The sequence below is a fragment of the Cynocephalus volans genome, chromosome 7 (assembly GCF_027409185.1).
Source record: "Cynocephalus volans isolate mCynVol1 chromosome 7, mCynVol1.pri, whole genome shotgun sequence".
NCBI lineage: Eukaryota > Metazoa > Chordata > Mammalia > Dermoptera > Cynocephalidae > Cynocephalus > Cynocephalus volans.
The window spans coordinates 123,682,846-123,704,623 of record NC_084466.1 but is presented as its reverse complement, the minus strand read 5'-3'; the positions used below and the strand labels follow the sequence as shown (position 1 = coordinate 123,704,623).

General features: G+C 43.9%; 1 protein-coding gene across 1 annotated transcript in view; it reads left to right on the top strand.

Moving 5' to 3' along the window:
* The window catches only part of MYOF (myoferlin), a 145,566-nt gene that overhangs the window by 21,226 nt on the left and 102,562 nt on the right, over positions 1-21,778 (top strand). Inside the window, exons 3-5 of the mRNA XM_063103471.1 lie at positions 605-696; positions 15,938-16,046; positions 18,563-18,650. Coding sequence (XP_062959541.1) covers positions 605-696; positions 15,938-16,046; positions 18,563-18,650 — 289 coding nt within the window. The remainder of the gene's footprint in view (positions 1-604; positions 697-15,937; positions 16,047-18,562; positions 18,651-21,778) is intronic.

Here is a 21,778-nt window from a genome sequence, read left to right as displayed (position 1 = left end):
GGAGGATCAAAATCATAGTTTGGTTTATTTAATCCACTTATTACCTAATCAGTCAAAGGCATCAATGTTGCAATGTTGTTTTTTTTACATTTGTCATTAGAGAGCAATTTATTGCATTAAAATGAGAGACAGAGAAAGGTCAGTTGACTGCAGCACTGACCATAGTGGGATTTAAAATGAGGAGCTGATGTGTTTTAGAAAATGTTTTTTAAAATTCTTCTTCTTCTTTGCTTGATAGTAATAAGATTAAGAAGAACAAATAATTTAAAAATAACCATTGAAAAAAGCATTTTCACATACACATTTCATTTTATTCTTGCAACAGTTGTGGTAGGCATGAAATCCAGTTCTCTGACTAGGGGGCAAGGATTTGGTGACCTGTCTAAAGCCACAGAACCTAGAGAATGGGCTTTCAGTCAGTCTGGTTTGCTTTCCCTCAACCCTCAGCTGCCTCCAGGTTTAGTCATTTTGGTCTAACTATAGTATTGAGCAATTCAGATTGTCTTTGGTGAAAATAGTGACCCTACATGCAGTATCAGTGAGTCTTGTTATATTCTCTGATCCTTTTAACAGCCTTTTTGTTTCATATCCTTTATGTGAACAGATTTTGGAGTTTGACTTGAGGGGTATACCACTGGACTTTTCATCTTCTCTTGGGATTGTTGTGAAAGATTTTGAGACAATTGGACAAAATAAGTAAGTTGCTTTCAACCATTCTCATTTTACATATTGTCTTACTGCTGTTTATTTTGTTGAAGAACCACATCTTTAATAACATGTCAAAATACTTCCAATATAATCGTGCTTTAATTCCATGCCCCTGCCCCTTTCTGAGCCAATATCAGATGCAGCTAATCAATCGCAGTACTTTTTCCCAGCGACTGCTGTATTCCAAAGAGGGAGCCAACACTGAGCCAACACCAGTGTATCAAATTCCACACTTGAGGTGAAACCTATTTACACTCCTGCAGCTTCTTCGTTAACCATGCACATAGTCACTTCCTACCTCTGGTAGTTCGTCTGAACTGTAGTTGTATCGGACACAACCAAAATCATTTTTTTCTTCTGATTATTTGTGGCCCATACCCTTCTCATTTCAAGTTCTACTTCCAGACTCATTTCCATTTTAATGTCTCATTTGCCTTTTAATCTCATTGGACCTAAACCAGACATGTCTCACTGCTCCTTCCAGTTTCAAATGGGGAAGGGTCATGGTGGTGTCCGTATAAATTTGTCCTTTGGGTAAATTGAGGGGTGGGTGTTTCCCAGTCAGGTCCCCATGAGACAGAATAACCTCAGTAAATTCACCCCAGTCGCGGATCTGGACTTTGGCCTTGTAGACTCAGCCCCAGGCTTAGGTTACCAATTGAAACTGAACAAGTTCACGAGAGACTAATGCTTAAAACCAGAATATCTACTTGTTATTTTCCAGTGGAAATCAATTGTCTTGTGGGAGGTCATTCATACCCTTTGATTCATGAATTTTCCTTCAAGTTATACCACATGGAAAGCCAAATTACTCTGTGTCCTTGATTATAAGATGTCATTGTTCATAAGATATATTATTAAGTTAATTACAGGTTGGGGGGGGAGGGGAAGAAGCCTGGTATTTAATTACCACATCAATTTTAAGAAAGATCCCAATTTTTAGTAATGTTAGTACATTTAAAAATGTTGTTTTAGCTCAGGCTTATTTGGTATAATCAGAAGGCTGTAATGAAAGCAATAAATTAGGACGAATTAATTGAGGTAGGGTTACCATATGCCCTGATTTCGCACTGGCCTTGGGACAGTCCTGGTTTATTGTCCCAGCAGAGTGATTAATAATGCCCCTTTTGCGGCCAATAGTGGCTTGGTTTGGACAGTAAATTAGACGGTCACTGTTGTGGGGCAAACGCACATAGGAATCCAAGACCAGGGTCAGTGTTGCAGTTTGTATAGCTTTTAGTTTAGTGTTGCAGCTCTTTGTTCAGTGTTACGGTGCCTATTTTTGCTTGTAAGCAAGGAGAGCACTGGAGAGCAAGAACTCCTAAATCAGTGTCTCCCAGAACAAAGGAAAAGACCATCTTATATAGCCTAAGTTCCTACCCTTTTCCCTCCCAGGTTCCCATTCAGATCCTCTTATGTAAATGAGGGATGCTGCCCTGCTAATTTGGATTGGCTGATTGTGGGACACAGCCTGTTGGTTACTTCAGGAGCCTAATTTGCCTCTGGTCCCTGGGTGGTGTGAGATAGCTGTTATCGCACAGAGGGCAGGTGCAGGAAGCAAGCAAGCTAGGTCGCAGAGGCCAGAGTCTGCAGTCTAGCGTAAAGTTTCTAAAACAGCTTCTCAAGTGGAAAAGGGGAAAGGCTTAACAATTAGAAAATGCTTAGGGTTCCCTGCAACAGTCACTCCAGTCATTGAGCTCTTTTAACAGTGTCAGACTAAGAAGAGCCTGGATAGACATCTACTCCCTGGATAGTGCTTTGATAGGTATTACTATGTTTGCCTTTGATGTAATCCTTTTTTCCATGTTCCATTGCCGACCAATGCCCCCTTGTGACTGATGCATTTTTAATTTTGCCTACATAAATACATTCTGGCAGGTTCTGGTCCTACTCTCTTGGACTGAAAACCGTTCTAGCTTTTTAAGTTTATGTTGCATGTCTCAGCTTTGACCCATTATATGATTATTTAGCTCTTACCCCAACTCTCTGAAGACAGTTTTATTTCTCATATTTCCAAGTTCTGGGGAGGTACGTGGTAGCTTTCTATATGTTACTAATAATAGTCCCTTCTCTTCTTTGCTTTTCTCTTTCTGCAAATGGTGCTACCATTTATATTCCAGACCATCCCTTTTTGGTAGAAATATAGTGCAGGGTGCATATGCAATTTAAAATTTTCTAGTAACCACATTAACAAAAATAAAAAGAAACAGGTGAAATTAATTTTAATAATATATTTAACCCAGTATATCCAAAATGTTATCATTTCAACATGTCATCGATATTTTTTAAATCATCGAGATATTCTATGTCTTTTTTTTTTTGCTAAGTCTTTGAAATCTGGTGTGTATTTCACACTTACAGCACATCTCAATTCAGACTAACCACATTTCCAGTGCTTTGTAGCCACACATGGCTGGTGGCCACCATATTGGACAAGACAGTTCCAGGCCACTGGGCTCAAAACTTGGAACTCTTTGGGTCCCCTCTCTTTTGCATCTTATCCAATCTGTCCCCAAATCTTACATTTTCTTTCTTCCCATCGTTTGTGCCATGTGTTTCTTACTCGAGCCTGCCGTCACCGGCTTGGTTCAGCTTCATCACTTGGTGTCGCATCACATTAGCACGGCAGCAGAGCTCGGTGGTCTGGCCTTGGAGCTCTCATCATATCACAGCAGCGACAGGGAGAGGACAAACCCTCCCACCCCTCCTGCTGACACTCATTGCAGGTGTCTGTGTGCATTTCTGGAGAGAGTTGATGTGCAATCTGTCTGAACCTGAACGTTTTTCTTTCCAATTCTACACAAAGAAAATACTGTGGGTCCTGGTATAAGAGGCCCCTTCTAAAGTATGGGGCTCCATGCATCTTGCTGAGGTGTGTTGCACTTGGTGGTGTGATAGATGTCTGCTGAGTGGTTACCATGGCATTATGACAAGGGAATTTTTAGGCATAACAGAAAAAGGTAACTTCTAGGGAAAATATGAAGCTGGTCTTCACACTCTTTCAGTCTTTCCCTCTGCTTCCCTTCTTCCACTCCCTAACTTTTCCATATGCTCCCTGGGTCCCACAGGGTACCTGCTTGGCCCTGCCCTCTGAGCCCCACCCAGCACCCCCTGCCAGTTCTTTTCCCCAACAAAACTTATCCGTGTTGTGGCTCAGTCCTTCAAGGTCCTGCTTGAAGATGCTTTCTGAGAAACTAATCCAGGTGAGGGTACAATGGCTGCTAATAGTTTACTGTGTTAACTTCCCAGAAACATTGACTTTTGGACTGAGGCCATCAGTGACTCACTTGAGGAGTAAACAAAATGGGAATTCGAGGCCCTATGGCAAGGTCATTGGGTAAGATGTTTTTAATTGGGAGCTTAGTTTTCTGTCCTGCAAATTTCACTGCAGAGTCATTTATTGCCTTGCAGAGGAAGGCCGGCCTGAGTCAGCTCCGTAATGGACCGAGCCACGGTCATGTCCCTCCATGACCTCTACTCTGACTGTGCTAAGCAGCAGCTTCCCCACATCAGCTGGGAGGCATGACTTTTGGCCTAGTTTCTAACAACTAAACAATATATAGATTTTGATCAAATTACCTGTACATTTCAGAAAAACAATTTTTTTAAACATCTGGGAATAAGCTGTATGTTTATCCAAAATATTTGTGTATTTTGGCCCCAGATTTTCTTCTTGGCTTTCCTACCAAATATTGGCCTTGGAGGATCTGCGTACTGCTCAGTGTGGGAATGCATCCCTCACCTGAAGGTGCAAGATAAGGGCAGAGGATTTTCTACCAGCTTAAAGAATGGCCTGTCTGTTGACTTTCCTGTTGCCTTGGAGACCAGCTATGCAAATAGAGCTCTCCCGTCTGCTGGCAGCAAACATTGCCAGGATGCCTGGATTTGCATGTGTGACATGCCCACACCCACGCGGACAGCACCCAGGCAGTCCCTGCACTCACAGTGCCGGCGCTGGCAGCGTCCCTCCTCAGCCACTAGGAACAGGTTGGGTTGTTGGGTGCAGGCTCTGTTCTTCTCACTTTACAGTCATCCAACCAGCCATTCACACTGAATGAGGGCAAGAGAAGAGCCAGAGGAGCCTGTTGGTCACATGATGAACATGAAGTGATATTTTTAGCTGAAATGTTGGAATGGAAGGATTTTCCCAGAGACTGAAGAATGAAAGTTCCTTTTGCAGACAGGCAATGGCTAATACTTAGTGAGGACTTAGCATGTGTCAAGGGCTATGCCCAGCACATTTCATATATCATCCCACTTAATCCTCACAGATCCTCTATAAGATTGGTCCTGTTTTTCCTCAGAGAGGTTTAGTAGTTTGCTCAAGGTCACACAGCAAGTATATGTCAGAGTCAGCTAATTTATATCCAGGCCTGTACTCTTTTACACTGAAAACCTTTGACCTATAGGAACCTAAGTTTAGGTGCAATGATGGATTATATCTTTGCTAAAATGAAAGTAATTTTTCTTCCTAATTTTGAAAAAAAAAATTATCAGAGTATTGGTACCTTTTTTTAAAATAAGCTCCTCCTTAGATAAAAATTTTGAGCAGACATTTTTATACTGGTGAATAGTAAGTCACTTATGCTCATATTCTCAATGGGGAAGGTACATTCTCATCACTTTTGATCTTCACAATGACCTTGAGAAGTAGAGAGGAGACTTGAGGCTCAGTGGTGTTGAGACTGGGACTCTCATCTCTTGCACCCTGGCCTGCTGTCCCTCTACTTGAGTTCCTAGAGAAGAACCATCTCTAAGAGCCTGGACATGTAGAAGTGAGATATATACAAGTGTTTAGATTTGCGTGTGTGGGGGTGTGTGCATGTGCATACAGGTACGCACATCCAGGAGCAAAACAATGTACCAAGTAGGGCTTTTGCATTTGCTGTTCCATCTGCGTGGAATGCTCTTGCTCTCAAACTGCAATAGACGTAAAATCCTGTCATTGGACCTCAGCATCTCTGATCACCCAACCTAGGGCAGCCGCTCCCAGTGCCTCTCCATCTTACTGCCCTGTTTTACTTCTTCAGAGCCTGTCTTGTTAGGGAGCTCTTATAAGTACAGGAATGGTGGAGGAAGTCACCATGGCCTGTAGAGCTTAGGGTTGGGTTTTAGATAAGTAGTCAGGGTATGTGTTGTTCTGCACATCTGCTATATCCAGCTCAGCATCTGCCACCCTCTGGAATGTTCTTATCTATTTTCTTATTCATTTGTCCTCCCTCTGTTAGACAGTAAGCTCCATATCTATCTTGTTCAGTGCTGTAACACCAGCACTTAGTACAGTGCCTGGCATATACTAGGCTCTCAATCAATGTTTGTCGAATGAATGAGTGAACAAGTAAGTTTATGATACTACTACACGAGTGAAATTTGACATTTACAAAGCACTTTGTGGTTGTCACGTCATCCCACGGGCAATGGGCCATTTATGTGGAATCTGTTCACTTCAGCTCTCTGGAATAGCTCTCTGGTTTCAACTTGGGTTTAGGCTGCAGAGGGGCCAGGCACAAAGTATCAGAACACAAGAGAAACAAATGCCTCTCACAAGCTCATGCCCTTTCATAGAGAGATGTGGATCTTAAGACTGAGCTTGTGGGGAGGTGGTAGAATGCAGTGGTTAAAAGCTGGGATTGTGGGGCCAGACAGAAGCTGGTTAGGGACTCAGCTTTACTGATTACTGGTGGTGACCTTGGGCAAATTACTTAACCTCTCCATGCCTCAGACTTCTCCTTAAAGTGACCAGTTTGGAAATTCCACTTATGTTAAGATGACACAAAAGGGACCAGATTTACCTTCCCCCCTGACACAACTAAAAAACTAGACACAGTACACATAACAGTAGTTTGCAGATATTGGACATGGCTGGCACAGGACAGTTATCCCCGAGAGAGGGGAGATCAATGAGGCAAGCCTGATGTGCACCCAGCTTAATGCCTAGAGAGACTCATTTCTAGGCTGCAGTGCAGAGACAGGGAACGTGGGCAGGTCTTGCTTGTCTCCCAGAGTTGGGGAGATGCAGGTGGGAGTCCAGAGGTGAAAAGGTGGCTTAGAGGTCCAAGAGGAGAGAACTACACACACACACACAAACACACACACAGACACACACGCACACAGACACACAGACACACACACAGACACACACATGCACACAGACACACACACACACACACACACACAGACACACAGACACACACACAGACACACACACACACAGACACACACACACACAGACACACACACACACGTCTTTGGGACTCACACAGGGCTGGGAATAATTTATGTTCCCACCAGCCAGAGTGAAAAAGCTTGTAATTCATGGAGAAGGATTTTTCCTCATGTAGAGAAAAAACGATCAATAGAAACTAACCCAGAAATAGCACAGAAGATATTGTTAGTAGACACAAACAGTAGCACAGGTATTATAATTGTATTCCTTAGACTCAAGAAGGTAGAAGGATGCTTGAGCATGTTAAGACATAGAAGACAGAAAGAAAAAAAAAATCCAAGTTGAACTGCTGGAGATGAAAATTACAATGTCTGAGATAAAGTGACCATAATTATCTCTCTGAGTTTGCATTTCTAGTATTCTTTTCCCCTCCATATGTGTGTACTTGCGCATCACATACACCCCCACATGAAGGCAGAGCAAAGTTAAAAACAGCATCTGAATATAAATCACTGCACAAGGCATATCCTTCGCTGTATTCTAAGAAGGAGATAAAAAACCTAACAATTTACTTAGAAGGAAATTTATCCAAGGAGGTGTGGGCAGGTGGCCAGGTATATGACCATGAGATTAACTGGGATTTTTGGTTCTGTTACTTACTGGTTGAGTGACTTGGCAACTTTCCTCATCTTTATAATGGGGACTGTAGTACTTCCTCAATAAATGGTAGACAGAAGGGCAAATTTGATATAATTAGGAAAAAATTACTTCAATTTCCTGATGAACAACATAATAGATAATGCTTTTTTGTGTGTGGGTTTACCATGTGCTAGAGATTGTGCTAAAACTATTCCACATATAATTGGATTTAATCTTTATAACAACTCTGAGTCAGTGTTATTCCCAATTTACAGATGAGAAAAATGTGGTTCAGAGAAGTTCACCAAATTGCTTAAGGTTACCCAGCACTTTAAGTGCACACACACTGCGGTTCCGGGGACTATAGAGTTAGAAAAAGGACAAGCTTATGTTGTGAAATATACTAACTCCCTGGGCAAAGGTTTTTTAAGTTAGAGAAAACAGAAAGACTGTTGTTTGGAATGAAATTAATTTGGGGGGACAACGTGTGGTAACGCCTGCAAGTTTTCACTTCCTGTTATACCAATGACTTTGTCTTCGAGCTTTTAATACTTTTATTTCTTCTACTTGTGAGACTCTGATCTTACCACGTGTAAATATGAGCATGGGATTTGGCTAGGTAGTCTCTTCTTCTCCTGGGTGTGGTTGGTGAGGAGGATGACAGCTGATGGGTGGAGGCAGGTTTTTCTAACTGGAGTAGCTTCCCAGGCTGTGTGAAAGTCTAAACCAGAAGCAGATCTACTGTGGAGCAAGATTCTCAGTTCACATTTCTTTTCAGTTTCATATTTGCAGTCGAGTAGCAAAACTATGAAAATATCAGGGCTGGTTTGAGCTGGCTGTCTCTGGCTGCTGGAGAGGCTGCCCCGTACTGTTTGGGGAGGTCGTTTAAGTGACTGCTCTGGTCCTCCTGGCATCTGTTAAGATCTCGTGAGCAAATAAGGGTGGGCCACAGCCTGGAGAAAGATATCTGGAGAGGCTGAAAGAGAAGGCATTTCATAACAAGAGCTGTAATTATCTTTTAATTGCTCTTATGAGGACGATGTCTTAGGAGAAGGGAGCTTTATAACCTGTAGGTAATTGGCAAGGTCACTGGACTATCTTCAATAATGTATCAATTAATTTATTCATCCCACAAATACTGACTCATGCCTACCATGTGCCAGGCATGGCTGTAGGCACTGGGGGTACCCCATGCCTTTCATGGAGCTAACATCTGAGTGGGCGGAACAGATAATCAACAGATAGAGACACATACAGCATATCAGATGGTGATAAGTGCTATGAAGAAAAATCAAGCAGGGTAAACGGAGAGAAAACAGAAGAGTGAGGTGCGAGTGTGTGCTGGTTTACACAGGGTTTTTGTATAAGGATTCGTTTTGTGGGGCTCTTTTATAATGAAACATGTTAGAACTGTGACTTTAAAACTTCATTTAGAATCTACTAAATCGAATTTTATGAGAATTCAGCTGCAGCTGAAGTTTACCTCTGTTCTAACTCTGAAAATAAACATTGTTTCCCAAACAGATTCTTGGTATACTTGTAGTACTGAGGGTGAGGGCAGGGCTAGTTGATGTCCATAAGATAAAGAACTAGTTTGAAGAACTTTGCACAGAGATTGTATAGAAATGGACATGGATGGTTACAAAGGGTTCTTCTCTCTTCATTCATGCCTGGCTGCCCAGCCTCCCTGTGCACCCCCTCGCACCTGCCCAGCCCCTTACAGGTTCAGACCAGCTTTCCCTGCTAGTACTGGCCTGGACTCACATCCTCCTATGCTTTCCTTAGATCCTTTTTTCTACAGTAGTGTTTGAAGTAATAATAAAAGGTGACTGTTACATCATCCTTTTAATTCCTACAACAATACTGTTAGGTAGGAGCTGACAATATCCCCATTCTTCAGATGAGAAAACTGAGGATCAGAGATGTTAACCTGTACCAGGGCGTGGAGTTTGTTAAACACACAGGGGAAGCCAGTGCACAGTCAAGTTTGGGAACCACTGTTGGGGACCAGTGTTTCTAAGTTTTTAAAACCCATGCCCTTCTGAAGAACAGGAAAAAGCCTCAAGGTTCTCTGACAATCCTAGTATGGATTAAGGAGTGGAAGCCACAGGAAGACGCTAGGACTGCTGAGTAGATTTTAATGGAGTTTTGCTTACTATAGTTTGTTCTATGAAATCATTGGATTTCTACGCCCATTTCCCACATGTGAAACTGTATCATCATATTAAATGTTTTTAAAACTACACGTGTCTCCCTCTCCCCAGATCCTGCTCTGCCAGCTGCCTTCCCACCCCCAGCCCTCCATCTACCCTCCACCTTCCTCAGGCTCCCATCGAGAGTCACTGGTCTAGACCATTGTTTCTCAGACTTCCTGGGTATAAGAATTACCTAAGTAGTCTGACTCAGGGCCTGGGCATCTGCAGATGCCCTGGTGATTCTGATGCAGGGAGGTCTGCACATTCTGAGGAGAGGCACATTCTGAGAAACAGTTTGAGAGAACATCCAGAGGCCAGTTGGGAGACTTGGGAGGGTTCCCACTAGTGCCAGTGGATGGGAGAACCAAGGAGGTGCCTTTTGAGGGGATTTTACCTTAGTAAGGCTTCCTGCGATATGAGCTGCTGCCATGACCGTGTAAAAGAGAAAACTATTCAATGACATTTGTTAAAGCATGGTAAAGAAGACTTATTCAGGACCATCGTGGTAGATAGAGGAACTACTGCAGTGGAGTCTTGCCGTGGGGGAGAGAGATGGGGCTCAACACTGCATACAGCATGAGCAAGTGGGAATTGATAGCCGAGGAGCAATGTGGGATCAGTGGATGGAAAATTACCAAGAGGAAACATCAGGGGTAAGCGGGATTCTGGCTAAACTGACCTAACAGGATTCTCTCTGAAGACAGGCCAGAGGGATCAGACATCACCTGGGGGATGGCAGAAGCTGAGGAACACTCTCATATATCCAGGGTGGTCAGATATTAAGGGTGTGGGGGGGAGGGGTTCTTGCCAAAGTGACGGCAGGATTTTTTGCTAAAACTGGATCTCACAAGGAAGTACACAGATAGGCCTAAGAGAACGTTCAGCAGCCTGACTAAAGTCTGACCAAGCAAAAGAATCTTTGCCAGCTGCCACTGCCTCTCCTACCGAGCTGGTTCACAACAAGGTGTATGCTTGGCTCTCCCACCTTTTGGCTTGGGACCAGGGGAGGACTTGATAGAGACTGGCCCAAGGGAGGGAGAAGCATGGGGAAGAGAGACAGGGCCCAGCCTCGGGACCCCACAGGCCACACAGGCCTAGCCAAAATAACAAGGCGCAGCCAGCTGAGAGCCCCGTGCCCCAAGGGTGGGAGCTCATGGTCTTTTCAGGTTTCCTACAGGGCATGTGGGGGCAGCTTGGTAAGGTATTTGTCCTAGTTGGGGACTGTTATTCTCCCTCAGAGATGGGAAGTTGAGACTGTGCTGCGGTTTCTAGAGGCAGAAACAGTGCCCCATGTGATTTATTTTCCAGCCTCCAACATATATTTCAGTCACGAAGGAAGGAATTTCCAGTGAACCCTCCTCCAGTAATCCATGTGGGCTGTGTCCTTGCTGCACAGAACAACTTGGTGTATGCGTGAGCTTCCCTGGTGAAGAACTCAGCCAGCAAAGGCCTTGCTCACCACAGAGGCACGTGGCTGCTAACATTTGTGCCAGTGCTAATGGGGAGAACATTTTCCATGGCTCTTTTTTAAACAAACTATACTGTCTATTTTAAGAAGAAAAAAACAGTTAAAGAAGCTCGTCACCAACATTTGCATGACTGAGTTGGACTAGTTTACAATTAAACTCTTTTATTCTCCCAGTCATAATATCTAATTTTCAAATAGTTACTCCCTTGCTTAGAATTAGTCTGACGTCGCATAGAAACCCAAGTCACAACTCTATGACATTCATGGACTGAAAGAAAAAGGAGCACGACTGGCTTTTCCTTCACTTTGGAATACATCTGCGGTTGATTAATTCCACAAGCAGAGCTGGAGAGCCAAGGGACTTTGACGTTCTTCTGCTATAAAGTTTCCATTTGAGACCCTGGTCCGTCTGTTTTAGTGGTGGGTGGAGTCCACAGGGAGACTCTTATGTTACCATGAAAACACAGGGCACAGCTTCCCCATGACTGTCACACTGTGTCATCTCCTTTAAAGGATTCAGTGTCATCTCCTTTAAAGGAAATTGGCTTATGGTCAGACTGAACTGTTCTTATCCCCTGTGTAGGAGGCCAAGTCATCATTTCTCAGTTTTTTGCAGTATTTTGTATCCAGGCAACGTCATAGAAAATAGGCCAGGCCAGGCATGCCCTGGGAGTCGCTGCAGAGTTCAGATTTAGCCAGAGGGGAAGTTTTCTTCAACTCAGTTGAAGCTCTTGGAAGTTGTAACTGTTTGCATTTTTCTTCAACTCAACCTAGCTGTAAAAATATCTTTGGGATTAAAGTCTTTCTAGGCTTTTATTTAAACACGTTATCCACTTCCCGCCCCCCCCCCCCAAAAAAAAGAAATTCAAGTTTTCTTTTACGTGTCCTCCACTACAAAAGCATCAGAATTTTATGGTGAGAAAGCAAATCTTGGGGAAAGGGCTACTGGTTTTTAAAAGAAGGAATGGAGGTTAGACTTTAGAGTTGGCTTCTTGTTTGTTTGTTTGTTTGTTTTTGTCTTTTTCGTGACCGGCACTCAGCCAGTGAGTGCACCGGCCAGTCCTATATAGGATCCGAACCCGCGACGGGTTCACTCTGTTCCTTGCCAGTGAATTGTCACTATCCTTTCATGGGGAAGGGAAACCAGAAGATACTGGTTAAGAATAGAGGTTGTAAAGTAATTCAGGGTCATAAAAGGTCAGCAGATGGGCTTTGTGTTTTAAGCAAGCCTGTCCTCCCCGGTTAGCCACAAGTCCCACCATTCTTTATTGTCTTTGTGCTCTTTTACCTGCCTGCAATCCTGCTGACTGAGCCAATTGTCGAGCTAGGGCTGAGCCTGGAGCTCACAGATCCCTCAAGCCTGTTGTCCAAGCTGGGTCACAAACCCTTCACACGCCAGGCTGGGTCCCCAGACCCCTCACATGCCAGGCTGGGTCACCAGACCCCTCACATGCAGCTCTATGAGCTAGGTAATAGGCCAAAAGGTCCTTGGAGCCGCAGGTTCGAGAGCATGGCCACGGGCAGACACCCGAGGCAGACGCAAGCCAAGTTGCCAGTGGCTGCACATGCGCACTAACTCCACCCCATACACAATTTGCTTACAAAGAATGCGCCACACCAGCCCCAACCATCCCTAAGGCAAGGGGGCCTGATTAAATTATTCTATTTTCCCAACAGTCTTACATATCACTTACTTTATTCCACACTTCTGTATTGGCCTAATCTTTCCCCTGACACTCTGTGTGAATTTGTTTGATCCGTGACATTATAGACCAATACCCTTGAAGGCAGAAACTCTACCTAGTATTCTGGATTGTCCAACATGGACATGTTCTAGGAGATTCCCCTCGCCCCACCATCACCCAATTAGAAAGCAAGGACATTAAGAGGAGGGAAAAGAAATATTTGATGTGAGGTAGTTTCCTAAGTAGGTATATGTAGAAAACATCACATCTATAAGCCTAGTAGCAGATGTTCACAGCTGAAAAGTATCTGAGAAATTATTTACTTCAATCCACTTGTTGGCCAGTAATGGGCTCAGAGACTTGGGTGACTTAGCCAAGGCCTCGGAGACAGTTAGGACACAGAGACAGGGCTAGAACTGGAATTGTTCTCAACCTGGAGCAATTTTGCTCTTCAGGGGACAATTGGCAATGTGTGGAGGTGTTTTTGATGATGACAACTTGGTGGCTGCTACTGGCATCTAGTGGGTAGAGGCAGAGATGCTGGTGAACATCTGACAGCCCAGGGCAGCCCCCATGACAAAGAATGAATGGGTTTAAAATGTCAGGAGGACTGAGGTTGAGAAGTGCTGCTTCTACCTGGGCCAGCCCTCTTTCCACATCAGCATCGCCCTGCACGCCACATTGTTTGTGCTAAGATTTATTTATTGCTGGTAGAGATTCAGGTCACTTTGACTTTAGCAAAAGCAAATCAGTCCATGTTCAAGTGTGCAGTGTGATTATCTTCATTGTAGTTAGGCTACAAATCATCGAACTGGGAGAAATACAGTCCAGTTTCCGTGTCTTTCAAGATGGGTATCTCATTTAGACATTTAATGCCAGTCAGATGACTTTTAAACATGTAGTTTTCACATTTTGTTCTTCTTAAAACTCATTTAGCCAAACTTATGCCTTACCGTGCTCTTAAAAAACATGGAAAATATTCTCCTCAGGTGCACTCCGTGTGCAGCTAAGGGAGACGCGGAGGAGATTTTAGAGGCTCTTGTCTTGTATTGCAGGGTCACCTGTTTTGTTTGGTGGAGATGAATAATGTCACAGGAATAAAAATCCAAGTGAGGAGAAAAATACTCATGTAAAGAAATCTACAAAATGTACTGAGTGAACACATTCATCTAAAAAAGTCTCTAAATTCCCATCAATTCTTGGCATTGGCTGGGAGACCTACTTTCTGTAGTTCACTCTTATCCGTCTGGAGGCAAAATTTTTCATTTCCAGTGCCAACTAAAGACTCCATTTGTGATATTAGAAAAGATGAGAATCCATCACAGTTGTTGAGCATCTTGCATGGTATTCGGTACAAGAAAGAGCACCCTTCCAAGAAACCATGTGCAAATGGTTCCTATCATTGGGTAAACTGGGTGAAACAGGGTGCTTTAGCAGTTTCCTGGTCTTGTGCAATATAACATATCTGTGCACGGAAAGTAAAGTTACTTATAATATTGCTGTGTCACTGGATGTATGTGATTGGGTTACAGATCTTAACTCCACAGTCTAGTCCTATTTCCCATTCAGGGGGAGAATACAGACATCTATCTGTCACTTCAAAAATGATGTGCCCATATTGGCATCAACTTTTACTTCCTGATTTTTAAAGAAACTGTACTATATTTTAACATGAAATGTATGATTTCTCTACAAGATGAACTTTTCTGATTATTAATTTTGCCCCAAAGCTCAGAGTACATAAAAATGCTCAACTATAATTTCCTCACCCTGTTTTTTTGATATAAGGAATCTCTTTTATCACTTTAAGGACTCAATGCTTAGTTTTCTATGCTTATGCTAACGATTTTCTGTTCGATCATATCTGCTTGTTTTAGTATAAATCGCCACAAATGTAGACAAAACACAAGTAAGAAACATTTAACAAGTCTTGCTATTTTTCTTTCTCCTTTTTCAGTATCCATACTGAGAAGAACACCCCCGGGCTCTCTTTGCCTTTCTGATTGCATTTCACAAAGGGAACTTCTTCAGTCAATGCATCCACTGTCCTTCATGTTTTGTGTTGCAACTTCCAATTTACAGACTATTTTCTTTTTCCTTTTTTTTTTTTTTTTTTTTTTTGGTGGCTGGCCAGTGTGGGATCCAAACCAGTGACCTTGGTGTTATAAGGCTGCACTCTAACCAACTGACCTAACCAGGCCAGCCCCTACAGACCATTTTCCATGGGTTACATTTTTATATTGACTTACTCCCTGGGGATGTGTTCTGTAAAATTTTTTGATCATGTGCCCTAACTATAAAACTGTTTTGGATATTCATTCTCAATATATGTAGACTTATTTACTCTTTTCTTCACTCAGCAAATATCCATCAAGTGCCTCCTACATTCCTGCACTGGGTCAGAGTAACTAACAAAAACGGGCAACAATCCCTGCCTCTAGGGAGCTTCCCTTTAGTAGTAGGGACACCAGTATACTTCTGTACCAATGTGTTATGTACAAAAAGAGACAGATGGGTGAGTGGTGAGGCTGAATATAACCCCCCAGGGTCCAGGAAAAGAGAGAAGTGCACACATTCAACTTTTGAATGCTGCCCCAGAGTATATGGGGTAGCAAGTTAGCCCTGTCAGTAAACTAGTGACGTATTCACGCTTCTGGAAGGTCTACCTGGGGGGATGTTTTTACAGTGAACTAAGTTTTGTGGGTCCTTTAGAATTTCCATTATGGAGAAATGCTTTCCTCTCTTACTGATTTTGCTCTGCTTTTCTCTCTTCCTGGATTCTGGGGGACTATATTCAGTCTTTACCTCTCTGAAGGTAGATTCATTTATCTCATTTACGATTGTTGAAATTCATAAGCACCGTGGTTCAACTCTTGAAATGACTACTTGTTATGAAGTGATGGCAGATATGTCATGTTTACTGCCAAAATACCCTGCAAGGGTGAGAACAAAATGGCCCATGTCTCATTAGGAGGTGACTTTAATGATAACAGATGAATAGACAGGGAGCGGGGCAGTGCTGTGAGTCGGTGGCAGCATGCTTAGAGTGCTGTGTGCTTTCTTGTTTCCCCTGCAGATTAATTGGCACAGCGACCATAGCCCTGAAGGACCTGTTCGGTGACCAGAGCAGATCTCTGCCCTACAAACTGATCTCCCTGCTAAATGAGAAGGGGCAGGACACTGGGGTGAGCATTTTCCTTCTTGTTGAACGGCTTCGAAGTGAGACAGTTAAGTGAAAGTTCATTAAGAAAAGAGTATGAATGATAATTAGCTCACTACATGAAAAGCAGATATCTGGTTGTGAGATAAACAGGTCCATTTGCAAATGATATGGCCTTATCCTATACTTCAGTCACAGAACTAGCAAATTGAATAGATTTGGTTTTAGATTTGGTTTTCTGTGACTGAATTCTATACAGTAAGTGCGACCCCCCTCTGGGTATAGCTCTGTGTTTATCCATGTGAGTGTTAACATTTGTGTGGTTATGTTTAGCTCCGTGTATCAGACACTCCTTGAAACATTCTGTAAAAGGTAGTTCATTAATGTTACCTAGGAATACCAAGATGTCAATATCGTGATCTTTATTATTGCATTGGTAGCTGAATGTTTTCTGGTCACAGCCTCTCTAAATAAGTACATGATGATAATGTCTGATGTGAGAACAGAATTCTCTTTCTCAAGTGTGCTTCAAAAAAATGACTCAAGTGTCACAGCTCCCAGATTTCAGGATTACTAAGCAAGGGCACTGAAAGCTACCATGCTCAGCCCATAATCTCGAACCCCTTCATTTTCCAATCAACTTATTTTGCTTGGGAGCCTGAGCAAAGAGAGAAAACTTTATACTAGAAGAGGGTATCCTTATGGGAAGAGTATAGGTTAAGCTTCTCAGTCCATGAGAGGATGTCAGTTTTGCTGGTCTATTCTTCAAAACTTATGGTTTGCTATGAATCAGCATTCTAATCATAAAACGTAGATTCAAAATGTCACCTGTCATCTCGCTACCCAATACCTGAAGGAGAGAAATGTTACTCAAGAAAGATGGTGTAAGCTGGTAATTTTTCTGCCTGCTTTTTTTTTTCAAGCCCAGAAGAAAGCATGTGTAGAACCCTAAAATGACAGGACTGCTGTGATTGAATGGAGCGAGGAATGTAAAGGGCCCAAGCCCTACCCCCTGGCCTTCCTGTCACCCTTGTTGGAGGTCCCTGGAGCCCCTCTGGGAATCCCAAGGTTACTAGGAACACAGCGTGAAAACCAGGGATCCAAGGGATGAGCTGTCTGTGTGCTCTTCCAGGTTTTGAAAGTTTGACTCTTAGATTAGGTTTAGCAGCTGAGCCCCTCTGTGCTCCCTGCATTCAGCCTTCGTGTGGTACCTTGGTCTTTACCGTAGGCAGCCATAAGATGCTGCTCTTATGATTCCTCATGTGCTGTGAAGCTGTGGTGGGGGCGTGTTTATTATCCTGTCCAGTGTCTCCAAGATCAGTAGTTTTAAGCTGGTCACAGAATGTACTGATCGACGAGGGAGTAGTCGCTGATGAGCAGACAAATGGAAAAAAATAAGGACAATGCCATGTGCGTGCGTGTTAGAGTTTACCAGATATAGCAAAAGTAGCAAATAAAAGTATGGGCTGCCCATTTAAATTTAAATTTCAGATAAACGAGGAATAGTTTTTTAGTGTAGGTATGTCCTAAATGTTGTGTCCTGTATTTTGTCTGGTAGCATGGTGTGTGTGTGTGTGTGTGTGCCAACCTCATTTGCCAAGGACTCCCTTTATCTTAAGATTTGTCTTTCCTCATTTTTGGCATTAAAATGCCTTTCTCTTATGAATGATTGTGATAGTAGATGGTAGTTGTGGGCATGTGTTTGGCAGAGTAAAAGTTAGTAACCCTATGTTGATTTCCCCTGGTAAATTTTTTGGAATTTTTTAGGTTCATGAAATATAAAAGTATAGGAAACTGCCCTAAACTAATGCTCCATTTGAGAAATTTACCTCAGGTTTTATAAGTAGGTATAACTTTGTCTCCTGTAAGGAGTTAGTATGTTTCCTCCTTTTGATAATGAAAGTTACATAACTTTTCTGTTTCCCTTTTTGCTTTGGCTCCTAGGCATCTTGGGGTAACGGTTTATGAAAGAGGGATGGCAAACCTTATAGTTTGCATATTTGTTTCGTTTTTAGTCAGATTCAATTCCCTTTTTTTATCCTATTTTATGAATCCCATTGTTACATACATTTTTTGTTAGATACTTAAAATTCTTTTTTAGAGAAAAGTGAAAAAATAAATCTCAGCAATTAACCAAATAAGTCAATATGCAAACAAATCAATTAATCTTTTAAAATGGGCCTCTGTAATTGTAATTCTGTGATCAGAAGCCATCTCCAGTCTAGGATGGAGGCAAGGTACAAGTTCACACTTGCTTGTCACAACTTTGCTCTGGTTTATGAGATTGCTCCTTAGCAATGACGCACTTGGCAACCTGTAGCAGGTAGCTCCTTTCCCACCCCACCTTGGCTCTCACGTAGGAAGATGGAAATAGTACAGCAAGTGCCACCCTTCCCCCTTTCTAGTTTCACTTTCCTATCCCCTTCCCCAGCCCCCGCTCATCCCTTCTAAGACTTTTACTCCTGCTAAATTGTTCGCATTGGGTCTATACCATTCCGATACCTGCACTGATCCTATCTGCAACGAATTATTTCTACCCAGGCCACCATTGACTTGGTGATAGGCTATGACCCACCGGCAGCTCCACATCCAAATGACCCGAGTGGGACCGGCATGCCAGGCATAGGAGGTAAGTTGACCCTTCTGAAGGCCCACTCTACCCCAAGGTGAATCTGTTAAAGACACCCAAGGAGAGTGTCCAGAGAAAGCCTGCCATGTCATTACACTGTCTGTAGCCCCCTGCCCACCTAGATGGGGGCCTGTAGGGCAGGTGGAGACGCCTGAATTGGGACATGGCAATTGTTAACAAAATGCCCTTCAAGGTAAACGGGATGGGTGAAGCAGTCCTCTACCAAGCAGCCTCACAGTGAGCCCATCAAGCACACACAGACTCCACAAGAGAGTCGCAAGCACGGTTTTGCTCCAGGTTTGCAGCCTCCACCCCATACAATGTCCTGAGGTTGTTTGGCACAAGGCACGGCCCCTCTGCTCTCCTCAGTGTGGCTCCTCATCTCCCAAGGGTACGGCCACCAGGCTGCACTCTCAGCCACCAGTCTCATGGTCGGTGCCCTTGGATTGGAGCCTTTTCTTTCTCTCCCTTGGCCCAGACCCTCTCCCCATCCCCAAACAGCCCCTCGGTTCTCTAACCAATTGCTTCCCTTCAGCATGAGCTCTTACTCTTCTTGGTCTCTGACATGGGTCGTCAGTCATTCAGGCCATCAGGTGCCACTCTAGATGGGGTTGGGGTGGGAACTTTGGGCCTCAGGGAGGTTCTACAAGACAGTCAGGCCATTCACGTAGCTGAGTTTGACCTCCTCTTCACATTTTTCCAGGGTAATGTGATGTTTTTTTTTTTTTTTTTTTTTTTTTTTTTGTCCTTTTCGTGACCGGCACTCAACTAGTGAGTGCACCGGCCAGTCCTATATAGGATCCGAACCCGCGGCGGGAGCGTCGCAGCGCTCCCAGCGCTGCACTCTACCAAGTGCGCCACGGGCTCGGCCCATGGGTAATGTGATGTTGAAGTTGTGTCTGTTCCCTCCTCTGCCCTGAGGTGTGTTACCAAGTGCCCCTGCTGCTACCCCAGACTTGGCCCATGCCCCAGGAAGGGAGGGACCCCATCCTACCACACTCACCTGCTGCCTTGACATTCTTCATCCTAGGAGGAAGCCTAGCACTTGTCCCCACCATGCGTGGCTCCTCTCTTCATTTCTCTTGGCTCTCTGGCCACCTGCGTGGTCTTCTCTACACCTGCAGGGGCACCGACCTTTCTGCCCTGTGCAGGCTCTGCCTCATTTCTGCCTGACTTCTTATCTTCTCTCAGCCTGATCCCAGCTCCTGCCCCTGCTTATCCACCCAATATTAATGTTTCAGCCCATTTCTTGGTCAAATAGTTATGAGTTTCCAGTGTGGGTTAGCTGACCCCTTCTGCCTTGGTGAGAGTTGGGACTGACACAGCCCAGCACATCAGCCACATGCTCAGTGTGTCACCCTCTGCCTAGCACCACCCATGAGCACACTACTTGGTCCTTGGACTCTCAGCCCTGCCAGAGCCCTTCAGTCACCCCAGAACATCCATGGCTCCCTTTGCTTACACAGCAGTGATGACAAAACGTGGAAGAAACTGCCCATTACTGAACAGCACACCACAGGTGTGAACTGAACAGTCCAACCGCTTTCCTTCTTGCCCCCTCTGCCCACGACTATTGTCACTAGCTTTTGCATCTGCTTGGGAAGGGCAGTAGGTACTTTCTGGCTTGAAAAAGGCAACCCCAACTGGTGGGCTATTTGAAGTAGACAATGGATTGGGAAGACCAGGACACCTTCCCTCACGCTGACATTCTTCCTAAACCAGACCCTGTTCATTAGTGTCCTAGTTCTGCTGTAACCACAAACTGGGGGGCTTAAACAACAGAAATCCACTCTTTCACAGTTCTAGAGGCTGTAAGTCTGAAATCAAGGTGTCAGCAGGATTGGTTCCTTCTGGAGACTCTTTTTTCTTTTTCTTTTTTTACTGATTATGCATATTCATGGGGTACAAAGCTGACTGTCACCACTTGTGCCCAAGATGTCACGGCCAGATCAATACTATCAGCATGCACGTTAACACAAATTGTGATTATTGCCCATGTCCCCCATCGAGTTAACCACCCCTCTTCTGGAGACTCTGAGGGAGAATCTGTTCCATGCCTGTCTTCTAGCTTTTGTTGGTTGCTGGCATTCCTTGGCATTCATTGGCTTGTAGACACATCACTCCAGTCTCTGCCTCTGTTTTCACATGGTGTTCTTCCTGGGTGTCTCTGTTTTCACGTGCTGTTCTCTCTGTGCATCTGTGTCCAAATTTCCCACTTCTTATAAGGACAGCAGCGATTAGGTTAGGGCCCACCCTAATCCAGTATGACCTCATCCTAACTGACTATATCTACAAAGACCCTGTTTCCAAATAAGGTCATGTTCTGAGGTTCTGGTGGAAATGACTTTTGGGGGGGACAGTATTCAGCCCAGTACATTGGTAGATAAAAGGCAATTTCATTATGTTTATTCCATTCCATGAGCCAAAATGTTAAATGGATCCTTTTGTGTTACCCTTTCAGCCAGACCTTTATGAAAAATATAGTACTGTGGTTTATTCAGGTAAAATAAGTAAACTTATAAAGGTTGGTGCCACTCCATTTATTAGTGTTTACAGAGTACAAAAATTGGTTGCTGAGTTTTTTGAGTGCCATTGATGGATGCTGCAGTGTGGGGAGTGGGAGGGGAGGGGGCGGATGAGTGGTTTAAGATGCAACTCCTGCTCTCCAGAATCTTTGAGTCCAGGTCTGGTGACAAGACTTTTATCCTGAAGGTGTGACATTATGGATAAAATAGCCTGGCCTAGGTTGGCGACCATGGGTAAGTCATAATCTTCCTGAATCTCAGCTTTCTTTACTGGAAAGCAAGGATAGTAGCAGCACTCACACCATAAAGTTGTTGGGAGAATGAAATGAGAGATTGCAGCTCTCCACCCAGAAGCAGCAAGAAACAGAGCATGCCCTGAGTCCTAGGCAGGAGCTGAGGGCAGCATCCCCCACCTGGAAGCAGGCAAGGAGCACAATGAAAATACCACTTCTGTGCTGGTGGCCCACCTCAGCCACTGCCACAGTCATAGCTGCTGCAAAAGTGGTTTGACGTCACAGCAGTAGTCACAGCCACTGTGCACATGGCCTGCCAGACACTTGACTGCACTGACACAAGGAGAGTCACCAGCAGAGACCAGGAAAA